General features: G+C 41.5%; 1 protein-coding gene across 2 annotated transcripts in view; it reads right to left on the bottom strand.

Moving 5' to 3' along the window:
- Positions 1 to 25,384, bottom strand: part of LOC140484553 (primary cilium assembly protein FAM149B1-like) — a 185,734-nt gene that overhangs the window by 151,766 nt on the left and 8,584 nt on the right. For both annotated transcript variants that reach the window (XM_072582919.1, XM_072582920.1), the window contains exon 5: positions 4,353 to 4,472. In XM_072582919.1, coding sequence (XP_072439020.1) covers positions 4,353 to 4,472 — 120 coding nt within the window. The remainder of the gene's footprint in view (positions 1 to 4,352; positions 4,473 to 25,384) is intronic.

Below are 25,384 nucleotides of genomic sequence, written 5' to 3'. Positions count from 1 at the left end.
TCCCTACACCGATGAGCTTTTCCTTTCACCTTAACATGAATTTCTGTGTCTGGACTCTTGTTATCTCATTTTTGAAGGCTTTCCATTTTCTGGCCATCCCTTTGCCTATGAACATCTGCCCCCAATCAGCTTTTGAAAGTTCTTGCCTAATATTGTCAAAATTAGCCTCCTTCTAATTTAGAACTTTAACTTTTACATCCGGTCTATCTTTTTCCATCACTACTTTGAAAATGATAGAATTATGGTCACTGGCCCCAAAATGTTCCTTCACTGACAACTCAGTCGCCTTCCCTGCCTTGTCACCCAAGAGTAGGTCAAGTTTTGTACCTTCTCTCATAGGAACATTCACATACTGAATCAGAAAATGTTCTTGTACACACTTAACAAATTCCTCTCCATCTAAACCTTTAACACTATGGCAGTCCCAGTCTATGTTTGGAAAGTTAAAATCCCTTACCATAACTACCCTATTATTCTTACAGATAATCTCCTTACAAATCTGTTTCTCAATTTCTTGCTGACTATTAGGGCATCTATAAAACAATCCAAATAAGGTAATTATCCCTTTCTTATTTCTCAGTTCCACCCAAATGATTTCCCTGGATGTATTCCCAGGAATACCCTCCCTAAGTACAGTAGTAATGTTATCCCTTATCAAAAACGCCTCGTCTCTTGCCTCCCTTTCTATCCTTCTTGTACCATTTGTATCCTGGAACATTAAGCTGCCAGTCCTGTCCACCGCTGACCCACGTTTCTGAAATTGATATAATATTTGAGTCCCATGTTGATAATCATGCCCTGAGTTAATCTGCATTCCCTGTTAGACCTCTTGCATTGAAGTAAATGCTGTTAAATTCATCAGTCCTACCTTGTTCTCTGATTTGGTCCTGCCTGCCTTGACTGTTTAACTTGCTCCCTTTCCCAACTGTACCAGTCTCAGATTGATCTCTTTCCTCACTATTTTCCTGGGTCCCACCTTGCCACCTTACTAGTTTAAATCCTCTTGGGCAGCTCTAACAAATCTTCCTGCCATAACATAAGTCCCCTTCCAATTCAGGTGCAATCTGTCCTTCTTGTACAAGTCACGTCTACCCCAGAGGAGATTCCAATGATCCAAAAATGTGAACCCTTCTCGCCTGCACCAGCTCCCTACCCTCACTAGCTTGTAGAACCAGTAGTAATCCAGATATTACTACCCTTGAGGACTTCATTTTTAAATTCCTGCCTAATTTTCTATGTTCACCCTTCAGAATCACATCCTTTTCCCTTCCTATGTCGTTGGTTCCAATATGTACAATGACCTCCTGCTAGTCCCTCTCCCCTTCAAGAACATTCTACACCTTCTCTGAGATATCCTTGATCCTGGCACCGGGGCAACACACCATTCTGATTTTTCACTGCTAGCTGCAGAAACATCTGTCTGTACCTCTGACTAGACAGTCCCTATCACATTCCCTATGACATTAGAACTTAGAGAAATGGAGATTTCGGTTAAGATAAAGAAGGAAACGCATGTCAGGTACAGACAGGAGAGATCGAGCGAATCCTTAAGAGTATAATTGCAGTAGGAGTATACTTAAGAGGGAAATCATGAGGGCAAAAAAGGGGACATGAGATAGCTTTGGTAAATAGAGTTAAGGAAAAACCAAAGGATTTTTATAAATAGATTAAAGAAAAAAGGGTAACTAGGGAGAGAATAGGGCCCCTCAAAGATCAAAAAGGCAGCCTATGTGTGGAGTCGCAGGAGATGGGCGAGATGCTAAATGAGCATTTTGCATCAGTGTTTACTGTGAGGAAGGATACAGAAGATATAGAATGAGAGGAAATAGATGGTGACATCTTGAAAAGTGTCCATATTACAGAAGAGGAGGTGCTGGATGTATTGAAATGCATAGAACTGGATAAATCCAAAGGACCTGTTCAGGTATACCCTGTGGGAAACTAGGGAAGTGATTGCTGGACCCCTTACTGAGATATTTATATCATCGATAGTTAGGTTCCTCATGGGAGACTGATTAGCAAGGGTGGATCTCATGGAATACAGGGAGAACTAGCCACTGGCTCAGAGGTAGAAGACAGAGGATGGTGGTGGAGGGTTGCTTTTCAGACTGGAGGCCTGTGAACCAGTGATGTGTCATGAGGATTGGTGCTGGGTCCACTACATTCATAATTTATATAAATGATTTGGATGTGAATGTGTGAGGTATAGTCAATAAGTTTGCAGATGACACCAAAATTGGAGGTGTAGTGGACAGCGAAGAAAGTTACCTCAAAGTACATTCTACACCTCAGAGAAGGTGTAGGATCTAGATTAGATGGGCCAATGGGCTGAGAAGTGGCAGATGGAATTTAATTTAGATAAATGTGAGGTGCTGCATTTTGGAAAAGCAAAGCAGAGTAGGACTTCTACACTTACTGGTTAGGTCCTGAGGAGTGTTGCTGAACAAAGAGACCTTGGAGTGTAGGTTTATATTTCCTTGAAAGTAGAGTCGCAAGTAGATAGGATCGTAAAAAAGGCGTTTGTTATGCTTTCCTTTACTGATCACAGTATTGAGTATATGAATTGGGACCTCATGTTGTGGCTGTACAGGATATTCGTTAGGTCACTTTTGGAATATTGCATGCAATTCTGGTTTCCTTCCTATCAGAAGGATGCTGTAAAACTTGAAAGGGTTCAGGAAAGATTTACAAGGATGTTGCCAGGATTGGAAGGTTTGAAATATAGGAGAGGCTAAATAGGCTGGGGCTGTTTTACCTAGAGCGTTGGAGGCTGAGGGGTGACCTTGCAGAGGTTTATAAAATCATGAGGGGCATGGATAAGGTGAATAGACAAGCTCTTTTCCCTGGGCTGGGGAATCCAGAACTAAAGAATGAGACGGGAAAGATATAAAAGGGACCTAAGGGGAAGCTTTTTCATGCAGAGGGTGGTACGTGTATGGAATACGCTGCCAGAGGAAGTGGTGGTGGATGGTATTATTACAGCATTTTAAAGGTGTATGGTGGGTATATGAATAGGAAGGGTTTAGAGGCAAATGGGACTAAGATAATTTAAGATATCTGGTTGGCATGGAGGAGTTGGACTGTAAGGTCTGTTTCCGTGCTGTACATCTCTACGACTCTGTAATTACACAGCCACTAGCTAGACACCTAAAATACTGATCCCCTCAACATTGCAAGATATGCTAACACTGAAGACAGTCAAGAAACGTTCACCAGGTTGAGACTGGGTAGGAATTTCTTTTATTAGAGAGGTTGAGTAGTTTGGTCCTGTATTCACTAGCGTTTAGAAGAATATGGCAACCTTGTTGAAATGTGAAAGATTCTTAGGGGACCTGATAGGGTGTATGCAGAAAGGTTTCCCCTTTGGGAGAACAGTCTAAGGCCAGAAAACATAATCTCAATACAAGGGGTCACCTAATTCGGTCAGGAATTTCTTCACTCAGATGGTAATCAATCTATGGAATTCTTTACCAAGAGGGTTGTTAAGGATATTCAAAGATAAGATAGAAGAATTTTGCAAATCAGTAAGAGAAACTATGGTTACAGGGAAAAGGCAGGAAAGTCAAGTTGATTGTTATCAGATCAGCCGTAATCTCATTATCCAGCAGAGCAGGTCTAAGGGCCAAATGACCTACTCTTGTTCCTTCTTCTGGTCTCAGAATAAATCCAATTAATTAGTGTATGCCATTACATTGAAATTTATGACATGCATTCTGAAAACCTTCTAAATGTAATACATTAATTACTCATTTCTTTCATTCGTACAGTTGTTAAAAGTTAGAAGAAAGCCATTCAGCTCATTCTGTTCCCTGCAATAGTAACTCAACTAGTTCCATTCATCCATTGATTTTCCTTGTCTCTTTCGCGGTCAAGTTTCCAAAGTCACAACGGAATCTGCCTCAACCACACCCTCAGATAGTGTCTCCTAAAACCTAACCACTTGCTGCATCATTTCACTCTTGGCTCTTTTGCCAATTATGTTAATTTGGTGTCTTCTAATTCTTAACCTTTCCACCCATGGAATAGATTTTTCCCATCTACTCTCCCTTCAATTCGCAGAATTTTGAAGACAGCTATAAAATCACCTTCCAACTTCTTCTCTTCAATGAGAATAGCCTCAACTCCTCCAGTATATCAACATCATTGAAGTCTCCCATGCCTCAATCCCTTGCCAATACAGCCCTCATTAGACCACATGGCCTCTTGTTGTCTCTCCCCACTTGGGTCCCATGTTGACTAACCTTCATGTTGGACCACAACGTGAGTTTCCTTTCATGCCCCTCAGTCCTGACTCTCTTCTAATTAGACTCATCTCCTTTGATGTTATAATATTATTCCTGGCTGATACTTACTCAGTCACATCTCCTTCAGAACTTGAACTGAAAGTTGGCAATGGAGTAGCAACATTTTCTGCACCAGGATACCAACAATATGCTTCATCAGCAGGAGGGACTATTTGTTTCCCCAAAATTCTGTCAGATAAAAAATAAAATACTTTTAACAGTAATAATCCTATCAAATTAGCCAATACATAATTGCAAAATTATTTTAAATGGTAGATTATTCATAAAGTTATACAAAAATACGAATTAAGAGCAGGAGTAGGTCATTTGACATCTCACTCCTGGTCCACCATTTCAGAAAATCATGGTTAATCTGACTCTGACCTCAACTCTTTTTCTGCCCGCCCTGTCTTGTCAATCAATAATCTATCATCTCAGCCTTACAAATATTCAATGATCTTGCCTCACAGTAGAAGAGAATTCCACAGATGCATGACCACTAACAAAAGCAAAATTATTATTTCTGTCTTAAAAGTAAGACCTTTTTACTCTTAATATCTCTTTCACAAGGGGAAATTCCTTTCAGTATCAAGTTCGCTCAGGATTTATATGTTTGCTGCCTTTAGCATTGGAGGGGCTAAATAACAGTAACCACAATGAACTAATTCATCTTGCCTAGAACAGTAGAAGTACATGACATGACTGCACTCAAAGAGGTAAATGTAAAACTAATTACAGTAAACAATATTTCAATGAGTGAGTGGCCCATTTATGGAGGAGGTTCCTCAGTGAGACAGAGGAAGCAGTTTATGATAAACGACTCAAATAAAACTTTGAGTTATGTCACAAAACAAAAGAAGATATGAGTAATTTGAGACATGATATTTGGCATGATGATTCAGAAAGGTCAAAGACTGGAAAAAGTAAATGTAACACCATTATTCAAGAAAGGATGGAGGCAAAAAAACATAAATAACAGTAATCTAATATCTTTGTTAGGAGGTCAGCAGAGAAACTGTAAAAATTATAATGTGATCAAACAAAACCATATAGTTTGTGAAAAGGAAATTGTCTTTAACTAACATGATCAAGTTTTTGAGGAAATAATAAGTAATGTAGATAAAGAGAACATGTAGATATGGTGCACTTGGATTTTCAAAAGGCATTTGATAAGGTGCCTCATTAAAGGTTACAATACAAGAGCTCACAATGTCAGGGCAACATACTAGAATGGATAATGGATTGATTAGCTAACAAAAGCAGTAAAGATAAATGGGTCTTTTTTCAGATTGGCAAGCTATAACAGGGACAGTGCCACAGGGATCAGGGTAATGGTTGGATCGAGGTCAGCCAGATGGACCTCATAGAGTATGAGTTCCCTGATTGGACCAGGTTAACATCCCCAATCAGAGACTCCTGGCTGTCAAAAGAAAACGGGAGTCTACCACAGTTAGGTAGTAGTGTGGGTAAAAGAAACAAAGAAAAAAAATTTTAAAAATAAAAACACAACCTGAGCCGCCTCACGGGTTTTAGCTTTGACTTCTTAGGGAAGTAACAGTGGGCCATTTATTGACTGCTGTTGCACACTATCCACCTCTTCTCCTTATGCACTGCCCAGACACGCCTTAGCATGCCCAGTTGCCAACGGGCAGTGCGGATCTCCAGTGGAGGGCTCTCTATGCAGGAGTCCTCCCCCTTTCTCTCACGGATCTGGGTGGAGGGTGCTGCATGCAGCAGTCCCCTGCAACCACAGATTGCGGTGCTTCACAGACTCCCAGTTCAATTGCTTGTTCTGTCATGCTGTGGGAAATGTGGGTCATGTATATATGTGGTGTGGGCATTTGCACTCCCTTTTTAGTTTTCTTCAGGATCTTCTTTATGTTTTTGGTTACACTTCAGCCCATGGCCCTGATCTCTGGCCACCTGGTGTGGACGGGGGAAGGTTGGTCAGTGGAACTCCTCATGGGTCTGCTCCTGGGCCTGGCCAGGCTGGTCACAAAGAAGTCCAGGCAGCGGGCCGTTTAGGGGGTAATTAGGGATAATTGCCTGCCCCTCTTCCCAGTTATGTGTGGGCCCAAGTTTCCCTAGAGAAAGAGCACGCAGTGTTTAGCAACACTATCAAGGTTTTCAGGGAGAGGTGGTCACTGCGGTGTATGGAGTGCTTTATTTCCCCTTCCCTGCCCTCCCTTTCACTTTTTTGATCACTCAGCATTACCCCTTGTTGAGAAGGGCATTGTTTGTCACTGCCCACTTCAGTGTTTCCTTCTTCCTGTGGTGGAATATGAATAAAGATTTATGCACTTGTTGTTCTTCAACTGCACATACACACACACAATAAAAAAAGATGGGATTCAGAATCTCGTCACTGGAGGTTAAAAAAAAGGAATAAACAGGAGATCAGAATCTCTTTGGTTCAGGTGACTGACTCTGAAAAAAATAAGAACAGGTGTGTCAGGGTTCTGCTCACTCCAAGAGCTGGCTCAGTGCTAGTTGGGTCAGTGTCATGTGCAAAAGTGTGTGCTATCCAAAAGGTGCATTGCAGAAATTCACCAAAGATCCTCAGACAGCACGTTCCAAACCCAAGACTACTTGCATCTGGAAGGACAAGGGCAGCAGATACATGGGAACACCATCACCTCCAGTTCCCCTCCAAGCCACTGACCATCCTGACTTGGAAATATATCACATTTCCTCTACTGTCGCGAGGTCACAATCCTAGAATGCCTTCCCTTATGACATTATGGCTCAATGCACAGCAGGTAGACTGCAGCAGTTTAAGAAGGCAGCTTACCATCACTTTTTCAAGGACAACTAGGAACCAGTGATGCCCACATCCCATAATTGAATAAATAAAAAAAAAGGGACAACAATTGAAAAATTGCGAGCAACTTTTGTAATACAAAGATTCCTGGAGGTACTGGTCATAGACAATGATCACCTCCCAGCAGATTCCTCGAAGGGAGAGAGACAGTTTACTTTCAATTGGAGATTTTCACCTGTTCAGCTAGTCAGTGATATGATGCAACTTGTAGTTAGACCAGATAGGAAATAAATGGACTCAGTTGTAAATATTAGAAATGAAAAGGAAGTCAAGAAATTGTAGTAAGTATTACTTAATTGTTCACTAAGTTACACATAAGTCACATGAGAATTTTGTGACACTCATGTGAGAATACAAATGCTGCACACTATCAGTTAGACCCAGGTTTGTTCTGCTTTGATGTAAATATGCTGCTAGCATATAGAAGAAACATAATAAAGAGGACAGGAGTCCCCTTGAACCAAGATTGTTCAATCTTTGCCTAGAATATAATCAATAATGGACCAGCCACAGTCTTCTAGGTAGAACATTCCAAAGATTCTTCACAGGATGAAGAAATTTCTCTCCAAATCTGTCTGAAATGCTAGTGTATTATGCCCCCAGTTAAAGTCATGGAATTATACTGCATGGAAGAAGACCTTTTGCTCCAACTCAGCCGCATTAACTAGATATCCTAAACTGATTTGGCAACAATTTGCCCATATCCCGCTAAACCCTTCCTATTCATGTAGCCACCCCCCAGATGTCTTTCAAAGGGTGTAATTGTACTAGTCTCTATCACCTCAACTGGCAGCTCATTCCGTACACTCACCACCCACTGCATGAAAAAGTTGCCCCTCGAGTCCTTTTTATACCTTTCCCCTCTCACCTTAAACCTATGCCATCATTCCTGATGAAGGGCTTTTGCCCGAAACGTCGACTCTTGGATGCTGCCTGACCTGCCGTACATTTCCAACACCACACTCTCAACACTTAAACCTATGCTCTCTAGTTTTGGACACCCCCACCCTGGGGAAAAATACCTTGGATATTCTTCCTATCCATGCCTCTCATGATTTTATAAACCTCTAAGGTCACCCTTCAACCTTTGATGCTCCAGGGAAAATAGCCCCAGCATATTCAGCCTCTCCTTATAGCTCTGAGGCATGGATGGTCTACGCCTCAAGGTGCTGGAGCAGTCCCACCAACACTGCCTGCGCAATATCCTGCAAATCTGTTGGGAAGAAAGACACACCATCACCAGCGTTCTCGATCAGGCCAACATCCCTCGCTTTGGCGACTGTGGGCTGGGTATGTCCTTTGCATAACTGACACGAGACTCCCCAAGCACGTGCTCTACTCTCAGCTCTGAAATGGCAGGTGAGCCCCAGGTGGAGAGAAGAAATGCTTCAGTGATACCCTCAAAGCTTCACCAGCGAAGTGTGGCATTCTCACCAACACCCTGGAAACATTGGCCCAAGACCATCCAAAGTGGAGGAGGTGCATCCAGGAAAACATCAAGCACCTTGACACTTGCCATCAGGAAAATATGGAAGCCAGGTGAAAACAGCCACAGGACTGTCCTGCCACACCAATATACCACCCATCCCTTCTCGCAATCACCTTCTTCCCAAAATGTAACAGAGCCTGTGGATGGCACATCAGTCTGTGCAGTCACTTACTGTGAGATGGAAAGAATATCATCCTTGTCTATAAGGGACTGTCAATGATAGCTCAAACACTCCATTCCTAGCAACATCCTTTTGAATCTTTTCTGAATCCTTTCAGGTTTAACAATAGCATTAATATAGCAAGAAAACTAAAATTGAATGCAGTTTTCTAAAAGTGGTCTCACCAATCTCCTGTACAGTATCAGTATAAACAGTTGGGATTGAGTGTATTCCTAGAGGAGTATAAGTGCAGTGGGAATATACTGAAGAGGGGAATCAGGACAGCAGAAAGAGAACATGAGATAGCTTTGGTTAAATCCAAAAGGTTTGCAATAGAATCCAAAGGGTTTTTATAAATGCACTAAGTGCACAAGACTGACTAATGAGAGAATAGGGCCCCTTAAAGATCAACATGGCCATTTGCATGTGAAACCACAGAAGGTGGGTGGTTCATATGGAAATATTTTGCATCAGTATTTACTGTGGAGAAGGAATGGGAACTGGGGGAAATAAATAGTGATTTCTTAAAGTGTTCATATGGCAGAAGAGGTGGTAGTCGAGTTCTTAAACATAAAACACATTAATCTTTGGGGCCTGAGCAGGTGTATCCTAGAACTTTGTGGGAAGGGTTTGCAAGGTTCCTTGCTGAGGTATCTATCATTGAAAGCCACAGATGAGTTGTTGAAAAACTGGAGGGTGGCTAATGTGGTGCCATTATTTAAGCAAGGTGGTAAGGAAAAGCCAGGGAACTATAGAAGGGTGAGCTGACTTCATTGGTGGCTAAGTTGTTGGAGGGGATTCTGAGGGACTGGATATACATGCATTTAATAAGGCAAGGACTGATTAGGAAGAGTCAAAATGTCTTTGTGCATGAGAAAGCATGTCTCACTAACTTAACTGAGTTTTTTAAAGAAGTGACGAAGACTGATGAAAGCAGAGCAGTAAAATGTTTTCTTTATGGACTTCAGCAAGGTGTTTGTCAACATTCTGCATGGTAGATGGGTTAGCAAAGTTAGAATCCATTATGGAGCTAGCCAACTGGATACAAAATTAGCTTGAAGGCAAGAGACAGAGGGTGACGTTAGAGGGTTGACTTTCAGGCTATAGCCTATTGCCAGTGGTGCGTGGCATGGATTGGCACTGGGTCCACTGCTTTTTGTCATTTATGTAAATGATTTTGTGAACATAGGAGGTATAGTTAGTAAGTTCGCAGATGACACAAATTGGAGAAGTGAACAGTGAAGATGGTTATCTCAGGACAACAGACCCTTGATGGGGCCAATGCACCGAGGAATGGCAGATGGAGTTTAATTTTGATAAATGTGAGGTGTTGCATTTTGTTAAGGCAAAGTCTAGTATCCCTACACGTTTAATATCTCTCAAACTTGCCTAGTATTATCAAAGGTACTTGCAGCACCAAAGATGTTGGGGAATTGGTGTGCCACCAGACCAAATTACTTTCACATATTTCAATCATGACAGTGCAAACCAGACCCTGACAATGAAAAAGCCAGCAGTTCATTGGAAACAGTGGCAAAAAAAACTCAAAACATTATAAGTCAAGTGTTTGACGGCAGACAATGTGGGTGAGATCTAAGTGAGTACTTTGCATCAGTATTTACCCAGTTGAAGGATATGGAGATAGTGAGCTTTGTGTGGAGCATTCCAAGAGCATGAAAGAAGTGACATTGGGTCTCTTGAAGAGCATTAAGATGTATCCATCGGTCCCCAAGGCCTGATGGTATTTACCTCAGGGTATTGAGAAAGGCAAGAGAGGAGGTTGCTGGGGCCTTGATCTTTGTATCCTCATTAGTTATTGGAGAGTTCACGGAGAACTGGTGAGTAGCTAATGTTGTTCCTCTGTTCGAGAAAGGAAATAGGGGTAATCACGGAAATTATAGATCAGTCAGTCTCACATCAGTGGTTGAGAAACTATTGGAGAAAATTCTTAGGGATAGGACTTATTTCCATTTGAGAAAGCATGGCTTAATTAGGGATATTCAGCATGGCCTTGTGCAGGGAAGGTCATGTCTTACAAACTTAGTTGAAATTTTCGAGAGGGTGACAATGGTGATCAATGAGCATACAGCAGTAAATGCTGTCTACATATATTTTAATACGGCTTTCGACAAGGTCCCTACTAGGCTCATTCAGAAGATTAAGATGCATGGGATCCACATTGATTTGGCTGGGTGGATTCAGAATTGGCTTGTCCATATAAGGCAGAGGATTGTGGTGGTGGGTGTTTTTCAGTCTGGAGATCTGTGACTAGTGATGTTCCGCAGGAATCCGTACTGGGACCTCTATTGTTTGTGATTGGATGAAACCACAAGGGATGAACTCAGATTTCTCTAGTTTCCTCATTTCCCCTCCCCCCACCTTGTCTCAGTCCCAACCCTCGAACTCAGCATCAACTTCCTGACCTCTCCGCCACCACCCCCACTCCAGCCTATCACCCTCACCTTAACTTCCTTCCACCTATCGCATTTCCAACGCCCTTCCCCCAAGTCCCTCCTCCCTACCTTTTATCTTAGCCTGCTTGGCACACTTTCCTCATTCCTGAAGAAGGGCTCATGCCCGAAACGTCGATTCTCCTGCTCCTTGGATGCTGCCTGACCTGTTGCACTTTTCCAGCAACACATTTTCAGCTCTGATCTCCAGCATCTGCAGTCCTCACTTTCTCCTACGTTATTAGATAGCCTATATAAATCAGATAGGGAACGAAGAGTGTTGTGGCCATTGGGTTTACCCTCGGTCAGCACTCTCTATCATTTATTACATAATGAAGTTTCGGAAGACATGGAACATTTGCTTAGAACATGGGATCAGGAATTGGGGTTGGAAATATCCACAGAAATGTGGGACAACATCTGGGAAAATGCTAGAAAAATCTCCATCTGTAATAGAACCCAAGCCATTCAGTTAAAGATACTCCATAGGACTCATATAGCACCGGAACGATTGGCAAAATTTAGGGCAGGAGCATCTCTAATGTGTCCCAAATGTAAAATAGAGGTGGGCAATCTCACACACTGCTTATGGACATGTCATAAGATCCGCAAATACTGGGTCAGAGTAGCAAATGTTTGACAGAAATTGTGGAGCGGAAATTAGAGTCAATCCAGTATCTCCTCCTGGGCTTTTCGAGTTTGCCTTCTCTGGATGTGCGCGGGAGGAAATTATTTTCAATTCTCTCTTTTTGTGCAAGGAAAAATATCTTAGTAAACTCGGTAACTGAGGGCCCTCCAGGACTTTCGGATTGGTATAGGTTGGTTATGGAATGTATTCCCCTTGACTTCCTTGCAAATATGGTGCACCAAAAAACTGAATTATTCTATAAAATATGGCAGCCCTTCCTGAAATATATATAGATACAGATATTTTGGCCATTTTGTCAAGGGCTTTCATCTAGTTGTGGTAGCGGTTCTGGCTGGTCCTTGGGGGGAGGAATCCCACATGAATACGGGTTTTATTATGACTTGATGTTAATTCGTTCCGAGCATGTACTTTACTATTTCATTTCTATGTTATCCTTTTTTTCTCTTGAGTAAGATATTTTATTATACACTCTGGTTAGTTATAGGTTAGATTAGTAGTTAGTTAAGTTTTGTTTTCTCCTTTTTTCTTTATCTCTTCTTTTTGTCTGTTAGGCTTTGGTTATTATTTATTTAATATTTAATTGAATATTAATGTTTGCATTTGCGTATACTATATTGTAAGTTTGTAAAAACATGTCAAATTTTCAATAAAACATCTATTAAAAAATAAAAAAAACCTTTCGATCAGTCACCTGTAACGCAGAAATTCCTAACAAGGAGAAAAGACAAGATCCAAAGACAAGAATCTACAGCTGCCTGGTTTTGAGATAAATGTTGTTCTGTAAATCTTAATTGGGAGTTTTATCGGACTAGTATTATGGAAGGGAAGGTTAGAGAAATAAATTATAGGTTAGAGAAAGAAATTATAAATAGTGGTTAGTTCATTTTTCTCTTATACTTTAAGCAATAAAGTTGTTCATTTTTACTTTACATTGTTCTTGGCCACTTGAATTTTTCCAGATTACTACACAGGATAAATCAGCTTTGACAAAGGGTCAGTTAGACTCAAAACATCAGCTCTTTTCTCTCCTTACAGATGCTGCCAGACCTGCTGAATTTTCCAGCATTTTCTCTTTTGGACAGGATAAATCTTTTGCGTTGCTGGTTTTAAATTAAGCAGGAGAGTTTACCCCGTGTCGTAACATCATTGAGTCCTTGGAGAAGGTGACTAAAAAGGTGGATGAGGGTAAAGCAGTTGACGTGGTGTATATGGATTTCAGTAAGGTGTTTGATCAGGTGCCCCATGGTGGGCTATTCACAAAATACAGAGGCATGGGACTGAGGGTCATTTAGCAGTTTGGATCAGAAATTGGCTAGTTAAAAGAAGACAGAGGGTGGTGGTTGATGGGAAATATTCACCCTGGAGTTCAGTTACTAGTGGTGTACTGCAAGGATCTGTTCTGGGGCCACTGCTGTTTGTCATTTTTATATATGACCTGGATGAGGGCACAGAGTATGTGTTAGTAAATTTGTGGATGGCACTAAGGTTGGGAGAGTTGTGGATAGTAACAAAGGATGTTGTAGGTTACAGAGGGACACAGATAAGCTGCAGAGCTGGGCTGAGAAGTGGCAAATAGAGATTATAGTGGAAAAGTGTGATTGATTCACTTTGGAAGGAACAACAGGAATACAGAGTAGTGGGCTAATGGTAAGATTCTTGGTCATGTAGATAAGCAGAGAGATCTCGGTGTCCATGTACATAGATCCTTGAAAGTTTCCGCCCAGGTTGATAGAGTTGTTAAGAAGGCATACGATGTGTTAGCTTTTATTGGTAGAGGGATTGAGTTTTGGAACTATGAGATCATGCTGCAGCTGTACATAACTCTGCTGCACCCACATTTGGGGTATTGCATATTGTTCTGGTCACCGCATTATAGGAGGAATGTGGAAGCTTTGGAAAGGGTTCAGATGAGATTTACTAGGATGTTACCTGGTATGGAGGGAAGGTCTTACGAGGAAATACCGGAAGACTTGATGATGTTTTCGTTAGAGAGAAGGTTGAGAGGTGACTTGATTGAGACACACAAGATAATCAGAGGGTTAGATACGGTGGACAGTGAGAGCCTTTTTCCTAGGATGGTGATGGCGAGCACAAGGGGGCATAGCTTCAAATTGAAGGGTGATAGATATAGGACAGATGTCAGAGGTAGTTTCTTTACTCAGAGAGTAGTAAGGGTGTGGAATGCACTGCTTGAAACAGTAGTCGGCTCGCCAATTTTAAGGACATTTAAATCGTCTTTGGATAGGCCTATGGATGAGAATGGAATAGTGTCACTTAGATGGGCTTCAGACTGGTTTCACAGGTCCGTGCAACATCGAGGGCTGAAGGGCCAGTACTGCGCTGTAATGTTCTGTGTTCTATAGGGTTGACAGTCAAAATCTTTTTCCCAGAGTTGAAATGTCTAAAATTATGGGGATGTATTTAAGATGAAAGGGGAAAGTTTTTTTTAAACAGAGTGGTAGGAGTCTGGAACGTACTGCCAAGGAAGGTGGAGGTAGTTACATTAGGGACATTTAAGAGACTTTTAGATAAGCACATGAATATGCAAGGAATGGAGGGCAGAAGGGATAAGTTTAATTTGGAGTCATGTTCGGCACAACATCGTGGGCTGAAGGGTCTGTCCCTGTGCCTAATTGTTCTGTGTTCTAAAAATAAACAAGACTTCACTGTGTATATTATGCAATAAAATGTTCAAGAAAAATAACACAGTTCAAAAAACCATGTCCAAAATTCATATAGATTTGGCAGAAAATATTTATGTCAACAAAATTACATGTCTAATATCAAACTGAACTCACAGCAGCAAAATTTGAAGTAATTTGTTTTGCTATTTAAGCTGGTGCTTTTGGCTAGTGACAAAGAGGCTTGGAAATTTTTTAAGTCACCATATTCTTGTCAGACCATAGGGCTGCTTTCTCTTTGGAGAGACACAACAGGGGGTGGTTTAAGTCACTGTGATGTTCTAAAATTGATACTTTATAACCTCAAAACTATTTTCAAATGCTTGGATGCATTTAATTTACTAAATTATACCTATTTGTACACATGTTGAAAACAGTGGCCTGATCACCACAAGTTTGTAATGAAATCCTATTGGAAAACCATTTTGGACTCTTCAGCCCGCATAGATAATTTCTTGGTATCTATCCTGTAAGAAGCTCACACGTTTGAATAAAATTACTGCTCATTCTTCTAAATATCAGAAAAATGTTTTCCTACTGATACTCCAACAAGTTTTTCAATTTGAATTGAATTCTGTTTTTTGTCATGTACTCAAATGAGTACAGTGAAAATTCTACAAGTCACCACTTATGGTGCCATCTTAGGTACAAAGATACCTCAGTACAGAATCTTAAGCACACAGCAAAAAAAAAGGAAAAATAAGGAAAACTAAGTTTTTAAAAGTCAAACATTTGTCCTATAACGTGGAAAAACACTTCTCACAAGGGGGCAACGCTTCAGGTTCGGCCTCGCACCCCCCCGCCCCCCCCCCACTGCTGCCCTAGGCTGCCTGCTCTTGCTGCCTTGAAGCCTGTTCAATTGTTGTTGCCACAGGAAGTTTATTCCTGATTCCACCACTGCCAAGCATCCCAAGTTGACTACTCCCACTCTCGCCGCCAGCTGCCCCGGGTCGCCTGCTCTCACTCTCACCTTTCACTATCCCAGACTATATGCTCCCATTCTCACTGCAGCTATCATTTATTACCTAAAGTAAATCCAGAATTGCTTTGGCATGTTGGGTTTGCCAAATGCTGCATTTTAGAATGTTATGCCGTCTTATTTCAATATTGACTGTATCCTAGTTAATATGAGGAAAACTGAAATTTCGCATGAGCACAGTTTCTACTGGTTTTGCATTTGTTATCTTGGATTTGCTCTTCCAGTTCCCTTGAACTGTTTGGCAGTCTACAACAGGTATTCTCAAAACAATTTGTTCAAAGATGTTATTACTAATCCCTACAGTGCAACTGCCCTTTTTTCCTTTAATTCAGCCCAAAGAACCTAATTTGTTGATTGTTCAAATATATCAATTGTTTTTGTGGCTGCGATTATTTCTTTAATTGTCATTCCTCCTCCTGTTTTATTTCCCTCTGAGCCTTGTCAGAAAAGTTCTAATCAGGAACATTAAGTTGCTATCCCTGCACCTCTCTAAACAAAATTCAGTATTGGTTTAAAACAAAACATACTTTCATGTCAACTGGTGCCCTTAGTTTACCTACCTTGTTCATTCTACTCCTTACAGTTAGGTTCCTATCATTCAGTATACCTGGTATACATTTTTGTCACAGAGTTGTGCAGCACCGAAACAGACTCTTCTGTCCATCTTCTCATCCTGACCAGGTACCTAAATTAATCTAATCCTAATGCAAGCATTTGGCCATAGCCCTCTAAACCCTTCCTATACAAGTATAGCCGAAGGGCCTGTTTCCACACTGTAAGTAATCTAATCTAATCTAATCTAATCTAATCTAATACCAATCCAGATGTCTTTTAATGCTGCAATTGTACTTGCCTCACCACTTCCTCTGGCAGCTCATTCTACACATGCACCACCGACCACTGTGTGGAAAAGTTGCCCTTTCGGTCCCTTTCATAATTTTTCTTTCACTTTAAACCCATGCCCTCTAGTTTTGGACTCCCCCACCCTTGGAAAAAGACATTGGCTACTCACCCTTTCTATGCTCCTCATGATTTAAAAAAAACTCTCTTCAGCCTCCAATGCTCCAGTGAGAAAAGCCCCAACCTCATCAGTCACTCCTTACAGCTCAAATCCTCCAACCCTGGCAACATGTATATAAAGCTTCTCTGAACCCTTTCAAGTTTCACAACATCTTTCCAACAGCAGGGAGACCAGAATACTAAGTGACCTAACCAATGTCCTGTATAGTCAACATGACATCCCAACTCCTATGCTCAATGCGCTGACCAAAAAACGCAAGCGTACCAAACACCTTTTTCGCTACACTGTCTGTGACTCCACTTTACAGATCTCAGTAAAATATTTTTAAAATGACCTCATCCTAGTCACTGTTACAAATTTACATGAAACTTTGAAATCATAATTTTTTGAAGCCTGAAAAACACTTAGCTGATCAGGCTCTACAATCCTGACAGTCCCAGCTGTGAGTAGTCCCAATTTTGAGGTCTTGACGATGCCAGCTGTGAAATTTCACTTGGTTTTTCTTGGATGCAACCCCCATTTCTCGTGATGTCAGTCCACTGCTTGGCTTTTTTTGATGTTGTTTCTCATTGAGCTCTGGAGCAGCTCTCCAACCACAACCTCTGCTCTCTCCCTTTCCTTCCGACTAAAGTATTGTTGTTTTTGATTTTTCTTAATGTTCCAGAGACAAAGCAAAACTTTTAAAAACAGTAATTACTGCTCGGAGAAATCAAGGAAATCAGCTCCAGTGATGAAAAAAAAGGCAAAAAGCAGCTCTTACAACCAAGTAATTGAGCAAGAATGCAAATCCACTTCCATTCTTCAACTTTTGCTTTGCCTTCCAAATAGACATGCTAGTATTCTGCCCTACATTTTGAGCTCTGCTTTTCTCCCTTTAGGCTTAGCCTTCCATCCCCCTAGCCTTCCCTTAAGTAAGAGAATCTTAGCAGAGAACATTCAGTCCAAGACAGTTCTGACAAAGTGAAATGAACTCAAGATATTAACTATTTCTCTCTATAGATGCTGCCAGGCCTGTGCAGTTTCTCCAGCACTTTATTTTGCTTCAAATTTCCCGCTTCCATATTTCTTTAGTTTATTTTTATTCAGTCCATCATGTTAGGCTAGTTCTTTGAAAGAGATACAGTAACCAAATAATCCTATTCCCCTGTTCTTTCTCCATAACCTTGCAATTTCCTCTTCAACCATTTTGCCAATTTTGTTTTCAAAGATACCAATCTGTTTCCACCAACCTTACAGGCAGTGCACTGCAAATGACGGTAACTCACTGCATTATTCCTTCCCTCATGCCCTCTTTGGTTCTTTTAACAACTACTCTAAACCTGTGTTCTTGAGTTACTGACCCTACTGCTATTGAGGCAGTTGTGGTCACTGTGAGGTAAATGTGAGACATTTGATAAGGTTCCCCATGGTAGGCTCATTCATAAAGTCAGGAGGTATGGGATACAGGGAGATTTGGCTGTCTGGATTCAGAATTGGTTGGCTGACAGTGGTTGCAGATGGAAAGTATTCTGCCTGGAGGTCATTGGTGAGTGGTGTCCCACAGGGGTCTGTTCTTGGGCCTCTGTTCTTTGTAGTTTTTACAAATAACTTGGATGAGGAGGTTGAGGGGTGGGTTAGTAAATTTGCAGATGACAAAGGTTGGAGGTGACGTTGATAGGATCGAGGGCTATTGCAGGCTGCAGCATGACATAGACAGGATGCAGAGCTATGCTGAGAAATGTCAGATGGCGTTCAACCTGGATAAATGCGCAGTGATGCATTTTGGAAGGTCGAAGTTGAATGCTGAATATAGGATTAAAGACAGGATTCTTAGCACTGTGGAGGAACGGCAGGATCTTGGTGTTCAAGTGCATAGATCCCTCAAAAGTTGCCACCCAAGTAAATAGGGTTGTTAAGAAAGCATATAGTGTTCTGGCTTTCAGCAACAGGGGAATCGAGTTTAAGAGCCGCGAGGTTTTGCTGCAGGATTCTTGGCAATGTGAAGGAACAGAGGGATCTTTGTGTTCTAGTGCACAGATCCCTCAAAGTTGCCAACCAAGTGGATAGGGTTGTTAAAAAAGCATATGGTGTTTTGATTTTCATTATCAGGGGGATCAAGTTTAAGAGCTGGGAGGTTTTGCTGCAGCTCTACAAGACCCTGGCGAGACCACACTTGGAATACTGTGTCCAGTTCTGGTCACCCTATTATAAGATAGATACGGAGGCTTTGGAGAGGGTGCAAAGAAGGTTTACCAGGATGCTGCCTGGATTAGAGGTTGACTAAGCTCAGACTTTTCTCTCTGGCGAGAAGGAAGAGAGCTGATCAAGGTATACAAGGTAATGAGAGGCATGGATAGAGTCAGTAGCCAGAGACTTTTCCCCAGGGCAGGATTGACTGGCATGAGGGGTCATCATTTTAAGATATTAGGAGGAAGGTATAGAGGAGACATCTGAGGTAGGTTCTTTACGCAGAGAGTTGTGAATGCATGGAATGCATTGCCAGCAGTGGTGGTGGAAGCAGAGTCATTAGGGACATTTAAGCGACTGCTGGACATGCACATGGACATGAATTGAGGGGTACGTAGGTTAGGTTATTTTACTTTAGATTAGGAATGATACTCAGCACAACATTGTGGGATGAAGGGCCTCTTCTGTGCTTTTTTTAATGTTCTCTGTTCTATGAATACTATTTCTCCTTACTGAATCAACTGCAATAACTTCTCTTCATTCTCTCTTGTACAATCACATCTGGTGTGTATTTCTTTTTTTTGTTCTACATGCAGTCCCTCAGTGAGATGAGATATTTAGCCCATCAAACTGGCCATTCAATGAGAACATGGCTGATTTGTAACTTATCCCCATAAATGTTTTGGTCCCGTACCCCTCAAGATGTAAACTGATCAATCTTTATCTTAAAATTAACAATTTGAGACAGATCAACTGTATTTTATGTGTATAAGTATGTTATAATTCCATTCAGCAAAGGTCTGGCATTCATTTTCTGAATGTGATCCCCAATGCTGGACTCCCCAACCGGCAGGAATAGGTTTTTATCTAATGTAGCTGTTCCCCTTAAAATCTTGCAAACTTGAATCAATCACCCAATAGCATTTTAAATTCCAGTGAACCTTATCTTAATTTGCTACACTCTCTCCTTGTAATTTAACCTTTGCCATCCAGGTATCATTCTAAAACACCTCACTGCACTCTCTTCAAGACCAATAGTTCTTTCTGAAAACTGACCATTATGTGTACCCTTTCCGAATGCAGGCACTTGGCTCGCAGGTTTTGTGCATCTCTCTATTCTGTGCCATTTCTTAATTGGCAATAACTTCTTCCGATTTTCAAGTCTTACATCATCTGTATTCTCTTTCTTTCCCCTTCCGTTTTTTTCTTGAAATTGTCCCTCAATAAAGTCTGGTTTGCCCAGCCCAGATTCTCTGTCTTTTCCTAATTACATTCAACATGCTGAGGAGAGTGAATGAACAAAGAAGCATTTCAGCAGATCCTTTCCATTCTTTTCTAAACTATTTAGAAAGTTGGTCTTCTCTTTCACATCACACAAATGAAACTCCAAACCAAACCTTTCACAAGTCACACTTTAGGTTTTTTGTTCAGATTTTATCAAATACAGCCTTTTCCATTCCTATCCTTGTGCTTACATATTATACTTCCTAAACATCAAGATTCTTGTTCCCACTCTCATCCTTTTATGAACAAATATTTCTTGGTGATTTTGAAATAGAAATAGTACTTTAATTTTGTAAATCTTTAGTGTTGTACTCTACTCAGGATTTAAAAAGCTGAGGTAGGACTTCTAGCCCTTTCTATTGTAGTCCCCTGGCTATAATGGCCAGCAATCTGTTAACCATTTTGATTATTTTTGGTATCTGTTCAATCATGAGCTGCCCTTTGCAAATATATGTTGGCTATCTCTGATCAGTTGAACATTTAGAATGCCTTTGGATACAGCATATTTAGAGCGCTAAGAGCGCGGGGAGAACGCTGGTAAGTGGAGCTGAAATGCGCATCAGCCATGATTGAATGGCGGAGTGGACTCGATGGGCCGAATGGCCTTACTTCCACTCCTATGTCTTATGGAAATTTACCATTTTTTGGCCATGTTTCCCTTGGTGAGATTCATGGCAGGTGGTCCACTGCGGCCCATATAAATTTTCTTTATGCAATTTTCTGTTCTTCAGTTAATTAATTATTCAGCCGGCTTCTTCAGTGCCCTTCTTTTGGAATTGTGCAGCAGGGAGAAGCTGAAGTGCTCATGGTGACATCCATCATGATGCCATATTTCAAGCCCAGCTCCATTGCAGCTCAGATGCAGCAAGCCAGGAACTATCCTGCACTGTTCCTCTGAGGTAAGTGGTCCAGAAAAGCAAGTTTCTCCTCGGTTTGCTGATATGAACATAGGTGGATGGGGTGGTGGATAGCAAAGCAGGCCATGCCACCAAACTCAGTCACTGGACTTGGGTATGGCCCAGGTTAGTATAGTGTCCTGGATGAAACTCAATGCATAGCAGTGCAGAAATAAGGTTAATGATCTTCTGTGCTCGTCACGGACAAGTGTCACTACATTCTCCCTGCTACCTCAAGCTTACATGGCCACCATTCACTTCAGCTTTGGCACTGCACACGCATCTCACCAAGATCCATGGACTACAATTCTCACTATTGTTTGTATCATGTCCACTTAAGTATAAAAGGTGGAGAAGAATGGTGCTGATAAAGTACAACATGATCAATGAAGAGTTGTCTGAAAACCCGGCGAAGCAAACGGCAAGCTGCTGATGCCAGACCTGCTCTGACTTACGTGTTGGAATTTGCTGCTGTCCAATTTCTTATAGAGTCATAAAGATGTACAGCATGTCCAACTCATCCATGCCGACCAGATATCCTAAATTAATCTAGTACCATTTGGCCCATAGCCCTCTAACTCTTCCTGTTCACAAATCCTTTCAGATGCCTTTTAAATGCTCCACCCTCTGTGTGAAAAAGTTGTCCCTTTTAAATCTTTCTCCTCTCACCTTAAACCCATGCTCTTTAGACTCCCCTACCCTGGAAAAAGATCTTGGCTATTCACCATATCCATGCCACTCATGATTTTATAAACCTCAGCCTCTGACAGTCCAGAGAAAATAGCCCCAGCCTATTCAGCCTCTCCCTATAGTTCAAACACTCCAAACCTGGCAACATTCTTGTAATTTTTTTTCTGAACCATTTCAAGTTTCACAACAACCCTCTGATAACAGCAAATCAGAACACAGCATTCCAAAAGTGATCTCACCAATGTCCTGTATAGCCACAACATGACCTCCCAACTCATTTACTCAATGCACTGACCAATAAACACAAATGTACCAAACGCCTTCTTCATTATTCTGTCGACCTGTGACTCCTCTTTCAAGGAAATATCAAGCTGTACTTCACGGTCTCTCTATTCAGCAACGTTTCCCAGGACTTTACCATGAAGACAGCAGCTGACAGGAGACTTGATAGACATCTACAAAATTATGAGAGGCAGATAGGGTCGATAGTCAGAGGCGTTTTCCCAGGGTTCAACTTTCAATTAAAAGGGAGCATAGGTTCAAGGTGAGAGGGGGAAAGTTGAAGAGAGGTGTGTGAGGGAAGATTATCAGGCAAAGTGTGATAGGAGCCTGAAACACACTGCCATAAGAGATGGTGGAAATAGTTCATTGACATTTAAGAGGCATCTGAATGGTTACATGAAAAGAGAGGGAATAGAGGGATACGGTCCGAACAAGGGTAGATAATTTGTTTTTTCAGTTTAGCTACGGAATGATGATCAGCACAGGCTTGGAGGGCTGAAGAGCCTGTTCCTGTGCTATATTTCTCTTTGTTCTATTAAGTGTATAAGTCCTGCCTTGATTTACCTTTCCAATATTCAACACCTCACATTCAAAACATAGAACAGTATAGCACATGAACAGGCCCTTTCGTTGACAATGTTGTACCGAACATGATGCCAAATTAAACTAATCCTTCCTGCCTGCCCTTGGTCCACAGTCCTCCATTCCTGCATATTCATTTGCTCAACTAAAAGTCTCTTAAATGCCTCTATTGTAATTGCTTCCACTACCATCCCTGGTAGTGTCTTACAGACTCCTACCACTCTGTAAAAAAACTTGCCCCTTATATCTCCTTTGAATTTCCCCCCTCACCTTAAATGCATGCCCTCTGATTGCAGACGACACAAAGATTGGTGGAGTAGCAGATAGTAAAGGTGACAGTCAGAGAATGCAGCAGAATATAGATAGATTGGAGAGTTGGGCAAAGAAATGGAAGATGGAGTTCAATCTGGGCAAATGTGAGGTGATGCATTTTGGAAGATCCAATTCAAGTGCGAACTATATGGTAAATGAAAAAGCCCTGGGGGAAATTGATGTAGAGGGAGATCTGGGTGTTCAGGTCCATTGATCCCTGAAGGTGACAACACAGGTCGATAGAGTGGTCAAGAAGGAGACAACATGCTTTCCTTCATTGGACAGGGTATTGAGTACAAGAGTTGGCAGGTCATGTTACAGTTGTGGAAGACTTTGGTTCGGTCACATTTGGATGCTGCTTACAGTTCTGGTCACCACATTACCAGGATGTTGTCTGGTATGGAGGATGCTAGCTATGAAGAAAGGTTGAGTAGGTTAGGATTATTTTCTCCCATATTGGGAAACTCAATTACTAGGGGTCACGAGTTCAAGGTGAGGGAAAAAGTTTAAGGGAGATATGCATGAGCAGGGAAGCTCTTTAATACAGCGGATGGTGGGTGCCTAGAATGCGTTGCCAGTGGACGTGGTAGAGGCAGGCATGAGAGCATCATTTAAAATGTACCTAGACAGATATATGAATGGGCAGAGGGATAAAGATCCTCAGAAAATAGGTGGTAGGTTTAGATAGAGGATCTGGATTGGCGCAGGCTTGAAGGGCCAAAGAACCTGTTGCAATGGTGCAACTTTCTTTGTTCTTTGTTCTGTACATCTCATAGTTTTATACACTTCTATTAAGTCTCCCTTCAGCCTCCACTGCTCCAGAAAAACATCCTGGGTTTTTCTACCTTTTCCTTATAGCACATACTCCCTAATCCAAGCAGAATCCTGGTAAAACTGTTGTGTACCCTTTATGAAGCCTTCATACCCTTCCTGTAATGTGGCAACAAGAATTCAACGCAATATTCTAAGTGTGGCCTAACCAAAGTCTTATAAAGTGGCAACATGACATCCTGACTCTTGTACTCAATTCCCCAATCAGTAAAGGCAAGCATGCCATATGCCTTCTTCACCACCCTGTCTGCTTGAGTGGCCACTTTCAGGGTGCTATTGACGTGAACCCTAATATCGCCCCCGTTCAGGATGCTGCTATTAACTGTATATTCTTCCTTAAAATTTGATCTCCCGAAGTGCATCATCTCAGACTTACCCTATCTAAATTAAACGCCATCTCCCACTCCTCTTCTGGAAGGAGGAGAGAATTAGGAACCACATGGGAATGAGGTGAGATGAGTTAATAATGAGATGCAAAATGCATGGAAATAAGGTATTTGCTGCTCATGAGCAAGATTCAGAAATCACACTAAAGAAAAAAAAAGGACATTTTTCCAATTCTTCAAACTTTTCCATGCTGCTCACATGAGTAGGAACTTCCATCCCTTGATTCTACCATATTCCACCAACAGATGTTTGGCTAACTTAGTCGAGATATTTTTTAATCAACCTGTTTAGAGATGAAATTACATAATTCTGGAGCAGGTTGCCTTGAATCCCAGAGGTAGGGAACCACCACCCTTGTGCCATTAGAATCCCTAAAGTGTGGAAACAGGCCCTTCGACCGCAAGAAGTCCACATTGACCCTCCGAAGAGTAACCCACCCAAACCCATTACTCTATATTTACTCCTGACTAATGCACCTAACCTATACATCCCTGAACACTATGGACAATTTAGCATGGCCAATTCACCTAACCTGCATATCTTTGGATTATGAGCGGAAACTGGAGCACCAGGAAGAAACCAACGCAGTCAAGGGAAGAATGTGCAAACTCCACACAGACAGTCACCTGAGGTTGGAACCGAACCCAGGTCCTTGGCGTTCTCCCAATGTATGGCATTTTCTAATCAACCTGTGTTCAGAGGTATTACAATAGACCTCTGGAGAAGGTAAGACTTAAATCAGAGGTGAGGAACATTTCCATCCAAACTTTCCTCCTCTTTTAGAGACACTTAATTCCTTAATAAGCATCATTCCCACTAATATTGCCAATAACTAGTAGCCTACATTTTATATTTCATATCAACCTGTTTAGGAGATGTTATTATAGACCTCTGCAGCAGATTGTCACTTGAACCTTGGTGTCCAGGCTCAGAGGTAGGGAGACCACCACTGTACCATATTCCCTCTCTCTAATTCAACCTATGTTAATGTCTGATTAATTATATTGTTAAAGTTGCTAATGTCATCATTTCAGGTTAAGAAGAAACAGATGGCGGTTATTAATTGTCTGAGCCCTGGGGAGCAAGGGCTGTTGTGCTCCAGTGGTAGTGTCCCCAAATCTGGAGCAGGATATCTGGGACACCTGTTCCAGAGGTATGTGATAACACCTCTCAACAGGTTGATTTGAAAATATGTGTAAGGGAAACTTTGCAAATGGCTCACAAATTTCCATTGGTAGGTCACTTAGATATTAGCAGAACACAGGAATATATTCGGAGCAAGGACACTTGTGGTATAGTGGTAGTGTCCCTACCTCTGAGCCATGAGGCCTGGGTTCAGGTTTCACCTGTGCCCGAGCTGTACATTAACGTCACTGAACTGATTTAAAAAAGAAACATACTGGGAATAAGGACTCTTGTGG

The sequence above is a fragment of the Chiloscyllium punctatum genome, chromosome 13 (genome assembly GCF_047496795.1).
Source record: "Chiloscyllium punctatum isolate Juve2018m chromosome 13, sChiPun1.3, whole genome shotgun sequence".
NCBI lineage: Eukaryota > Metazoa > Chordata > Chondrichthyes > Orectolobiformes > Hemiscylliidae > Chiloscyllium > Chiloscyllium punctatum.
This window is presented reverse-complemented; position numbering and strand designations above follow the sequence as displayed.